The sequence below is a fragment of the Caenorhabditis briggsae genome, assembly GCF_000004555.2.
Source record: "Caenorhabditis briggsae complete genome, chrIII, whole genome shotgun sequence".
Lineage (NCBI taxonomy): Eukaryota > Metazoa > Nematoda > Chromadorea > Rhabditida > Rhabditidae > Caenorhabditis > Caenorhabditis briggsae.
Genome location: NC_013490.2, coordinates 4,660,489 through 4,665,948, shown reverse-complemented (window position 1 = coordinate 4,665,948; position 5,460 = coordinate 4,660,489). Strand labels below are relative to the sequence as shown.

General features: G+C 36.3%; 2 protein-coding genes across 2 annotated transcripts in view; both read right to left on the bottom strand.

The window, feature by feature from the left end:
- The window catches only part of Cbr-grl-22, a gene marked incomplete at both ends in the record, with an annotated part of 964 nt that extends 878 nt beyond the window's left edge, over positions 1–86 (bottom strand). The window contains one exon of the mRNA XM_002641216.2: positions 17–86. Within this exon, the coding sequence (XP_002641262.2) occupies positions 17–86 (70 nt within the window). The remainder of the gene's footprint in view (positions 1–16) is intronic.
- Positions 87–1,534: 1,448 nt separating this feature from the next.
- Positions 1,535–3,930, bottom strand: Cbr-tag-244 (the record flags this gene model as incomplete). The annotated part of the gene is made up of 7 exons (XM_045243680.1): positions 1,535–1,930; positions 1,981–2,108; positions 2,154–2,379; positions 2,869–3,029; positions 3,456–3,589; positions 3,683–3,768; positions 3,820–3,930. The coding sequence occupies 7 exons, from the start codon at positions 3,928–3,930 to the stop codon at positions 1,535–1,537; spliced, it is 1,242 nt and encodes a 413-aa protein (XP_045092872.1).
- Positions 3,931–5,460: the final 1,530 nt, after the last annotated feature.

Sequence of the window (5,460 nt, the reverse complement as noted above, 5' to 3'; positions counted from 1 at the left end):
CCACCGCCTCCGCCACCTCCAGCCATTGGGAAGAGGAAGGCAGATGAGGATGCTATGAAGATGGAGAGGAGAGTAAAGCGAAGCATTTTGGTTCTGAAGATGGGGATACTGAATCTTTTATAGGAAGGAACGGAAAACAAGGAGGTTGTAAATATTTATTGTTGGATGGTCAAAAGAAGTATAAGAAGAAGACGAAGACGTTTTAATTATTGCCACGTCATCTGAAGTAAAAAGGAATCAGAAAAGGAATCAGAAACCACGGGAACTGATGGACTTGAAAATCCTCACCCGCTTCTTTTATACCGTCATTCAGAATCCCGTTCCGTCTGGAACTGAGAGTATGCATAATATAATTTAGCCACTTTACCCGTTTGGTTATGTCATCCTGTTTAGTTTTTCCTCTTTTGATTCCTCACATTGCGAATCAGGTCAGTCTACTGTTGTTACCACGTAACATCCGAAAGAAGAACAAGAACCATATCACCATTGTAATGGCATTAAGTTTGTATTAGTGTTGGAAGTATTGCTCCTGAACTAGATTTTCTGGTTCCTAAAGATAGGATCAAAAGAAAAGAATGATAGGATTTCGAAGATTCTGGACACTTCTGGCAAATGAACAATCTACAGTATCAATATAGTGTCAGATGTAATTCTATCAGCATTACTAGTTTCATAACACACCTACAATGTTGTTTTTTAAATAGATCTGATTTTAAGGAAGTTTTTTGAAAAGTTTTGAACCTGTTTCATCATTTTTTGAGCTCAAATTCTCGAGGGGCGCAAATGAACGAATAATTTATTTAGCTAATTTTTTAAAATTTTAGGTCGGACCTAAAATTTAAAAGCTTCAAGGTCACGATCAAATGTTTTTTTCTAATTTTTCAGGTCAGGTGACCCAGTTTTTTGAATTTTCTAGTCCAAGAAATAACTTTTGAAATGTTCTAGTCATGAAATAATTTTGTTTGAATTTTTTAGGTCACGACCTAAGATTATGGATTTTCATTTCTAGGTCATAACCTGAGTTTAAAAATATTTTCAGTCATGACCTACTTTTTGAATTCTTTAAAAATATTTTCTGTCATGACCTACTTTTTGAATTCTTTAAAAATATTTTCTGTCATGACCTACTTTTTGAATTCTTTAAAAATATTTTCTGTCATGACCTACTTTTTGAATTCTTTAAAAATATTTTCTGTCATGACCTACTTTTTGAATTCTTTAAAAATATTTTCTGTCATGACCTACTTTTTGAATGCTCATTAAATTTTTTTAAAGTAACGACCTAATTATTGGATTTTTGTAGGTCATGACCTAATTTTAAAGAATTTTTTCGCAACTTTTTTTTGAATTTTTAAAGTCATGACCTGATTTTCAAAAAGTCCCTACAACTTTAACCTTTTTGAAATTAATTATTTCAGAGCAACCACAATGATGAATTCAGACTGATTACCTCTCCAAGTGTGTCATAAAAAACTTCAACTTTCATGAATATGTCGTCAATGAGAATCAATTGTATAATAGATAAGAAATCGCTTTACAGTAGATATTTCCAGAATGCAGCAGCCAAAATCAAAAAGAAAGCGTCGTTGTTTCCAGCTGAACCAGTTGTGGTGGCTATGGCAGTAGTAGTGGTTACAGTTGTAGACGGCGGCGGCTGTGTACTCGAGGTGATTGGATATAATTCTCCGGCTGAAAATTCGAATACGAAAAGTTTCATGATCTCTAACTTACTAAATACGAAATATTGGAAATACAGTGTTCCCGGGTTTCCTGCGGTGGCATTGACAACGAGTGATTTTGAGACCAAATTAGAGGAAAGCCGTTCATGAACTATTTTGTTGTCAGCCCCAAAACACAGGTTGTAATTTGAGTCACCCTTGATAACGTTGTTAAAAATTATGCAAGCAGAGTAATCCAGATCAACGTACGTCTGAAAACAGAATGTCAGTTATATCACCATTTTTATAATTAGTCAGTTACCAAGACACCCGAATATCCCTTTCTAGTAGGATCCGTGGCGAAATTCACAGTTGGATTCCTCCAAACGTCATTCAAGATGTATACTCCGGTTGTGTTGGCTGAGGTGGTGTTGTGAATTTGTTCGTCGTCTGCAAACAAAAATGAGACATTCAAAATTGATAAAATGAACTTACTAAACGAACTATCCATATTCAAACTGAATGGTCCACCAGCGGTTATGTACCAATACGGAAGATTGATTTGCATCGGTTCTACCGAGTCAAAGAATATCATGTTTGTGTGGGGGCGTCCATGATCATCATAGAAGTCAAATGGCTGTGGATTCTCGAAAAATTGATTGCCAGTGAAAGTTTTCCAATTATCTCCAGGAATTCCATAGTGGAAGTTTATTGGGTTGCTCTGAAAGCTTTTATTAAACGCAGAAATAAGCTTTCCAACTCGGCCAGTGCGTCCGAAACACCCATCACTCGATACGGTAACAGGTCGCCCGCCACCAGCCCTATTCACCTGATCCGTAATAGTGCGTGACGGTGATTGCACGCGTAACGCACTTTTTTGACGAGCGAATTTGATTCGGGCGTTTCAACTGCACGCTGTTTCAGGGAGCCTTGCCGAAAAACGCGCCCCAGCGAACCTCGAAACCTCGCTAAATTCGCTGCGGAACTTCGTTGGCTGACTATCAAAGTTTTAAACGATGAGCGAAAAAATTGCGCATAGATTTGGTTTATTCACAAATAAATAGATGAAATCTGCGTCCACTTCAAAATATAGATTTTCCTCTGGCCTGTCAGTTAGCTGGGGCGCGTTTTCCGGCCAGGCTTCATGAAACACCGTGGGAGCGGGTGAGATTTGCCCGAAATGGAAAGCTTACTCATAAATATGACTCACTCTAAATTGCTGAACCTCCGTTACATAAGTGGTTTTCTCTGGAGCAAAAAACGAAGGGAAATCGTCTTTGTATTGGGTATTGAGGATTACTGTAGTAGTACTGTCCCCATTTCGATTCAATTTTTGCGCTCCATTCACCACTTTCACATCGAATGTATTATCTGAAAAAAAAGTTACCGTAAAACCTGTATTAGAAGGGCCGGCCCTTCAATTAGAGCTTCTTGTTCCAATTTTTTTATCGAAAAATTTTACTAATTTTTGATCAAAATTATTAAGGGCTATCAGTTTCACAAAAAGTGAAAAAATTTTTTAAAAAACCAAAAAATATTAACAACTTTCTATCAAATTGTGGAATTCTCGGAATGTTTTTCACTGGAAACGTACGGAAGTTTTGAATTTCAAAGCACATATTGAAAGGAATTTTTTACAGGGGGCGCTTGTATTTTTCCGAGCCTCTCTCGGAGGGAAATTCTATTAGAGGAGCCCTTCTGTGAAAGGGGCCCTTCTATTAGAAGGGCCGTTCTATTACAGAGGCCCTTCTAATACAGGTTTCACGGTATATCAATATACTCAAGGGAAATCAGTACCGTTTGCTTGAGTTGCAGTTGTAACATATAAATATCCAGTGAGTTTTCTAGCAGTAGCGTCGAGAAGATCCGACCGGATAGTCAGTTGATTTGAAAGGATTTTCAAACTCTTCCCATCACTCAGCTGATCCAGTCTAAAGAGTTAATTTTTTTTCAAAAAATCTGACATTTTTCCAATTTCTACAATTCCGAATTCGTTGAATCTAGTCGAGACATGTATATCTTACCTTAACGTAGTGGTGCCTATGGTAATGGTTATCTTTTGTAACTGTGCAGAATCGTCATTAGAAGCCAAGTAAAGATTTCCTCCCACCTAAAAACAAAATTCAAATAGATGTCCGAATTTCCTATAAAATGAACTCACTTCTACGTTAACATTATTTGGTGAATTTGTACCACTCTGTCGACTGAGCCATATAATTTGGGGATCCGCAGAGACGATGCCAAGAAGTAACACAAAAAGTAAAATATTCATTCTAGATTCTGATACGGAAGAGGAAAGGAGGCGACGTTTCTTATAGATAAAAATTGATAAGGCTGGAAAAAAGAACCGCAAACAGAAATGACGAGACAACTTTAATGGATGTGTAATAATAAAAGAAATCATTGGGTGAGTCAGTTCGAATGTTGAACTCATATGATCCTGAATGATGTAAAGTTGGGATTCTATCTGAATCACAGTTGTCCGGATTACGTATTCCAGGTTCCGTTTTTTTTTCGGAATCCGTGTTTCGGATTCCGAGAAAAATGGGGGGTTTCCAAATATTCAATAAATACAAGTTTGAAAATTTTCTGTCACGAAAAGTTGAAGTTTTGTACACACTTGCAATGTTCCGGAATTCCGGGTTCCGTTGTTTGTTTTTTTTTGTTTCGAAAAAGTCGATCCCGGCATCTCTTCTGTGAATTCTTAATGGAGACAATACCTTTTCAATATTGTGCACTGCGCAAACTCATGCAGACTTGAAAAGAACCTGAATTTCAATACAATCAAAGTGATGAGAAAGGCTTCTTTGCTATCATTGAGTTCAAAAATTCAACATTAAACTTCAGTATCAAAAAATTTTAATGCGACATGAATTTCCAAACAATCTGAATTTTTGAAACCTATACCTTCAAACCTGTAATAGTATATCCTCCCAAACTATGCAAAATATCAAAAATGTGTTAACAAAATATCAAAATATCAAAAATGTGCAAAATATCAAAAATGTGTTCAAAAGTGTGATATTGTGATGAACAAATCATCAGTTGACAACTTTTTCATATCTTTGACAGAAACCGAGATAAATTGCCTCAGAGTTGACGACTCGGCGCCGCTTGCCGGCTGAGCTACGCGGTGGGCCGCCGACCTCTTAACTTTGAGCCAATTTATACCATTTCCTATGCAAGATACCAAAAATGTGACAACTGATAAATTGTTTGTGGTCTTATGATAAACAAATTATCAGTCGACAACTTTTTCATATCTTTGACAGGAACCGTGATAAATTGGATCAAAGTTGAAAGTCCTCTCTTTATAGCGCCAGTCCTCATTCCGTATTTTGAATTTTTAACCCTAAAAACAGTTCAAATTTTTTTCGATTTTTCGGGAAATTTAAAAGCGTATCAACCGAAAATAAAGATTCAGTTTTGCAACTGACAACTTTTTTCTAGCAACAGCAGTTTTTGAGCTATGCGCCTTTAAAGTGAAGGGCATAGAGACAGTCTCAACTCTCATTTCAAAGCGGCATATCTCTTCAGTAAGGATTTTGGCAAAAAAGTTGTCAACTAAAAAATGAAGGTCTATTTTTGTTTAGTATAATCTGAAAATTTCAGATTTGTTTTGCATTGGAGGCGTCGTGTATTGAAGAACTGTGTGAAAAATGAATCAGAAGTTTTTTAAAGTCAATGTATTTTTGTTGTTTTTGTTTTCAAAAAACTGCCAAACCTAATACAAATAAGAAAAAGAAATGGGACGTATTATATGAGGAAACCACATTATGTACATGACAGAATTCGATTCATA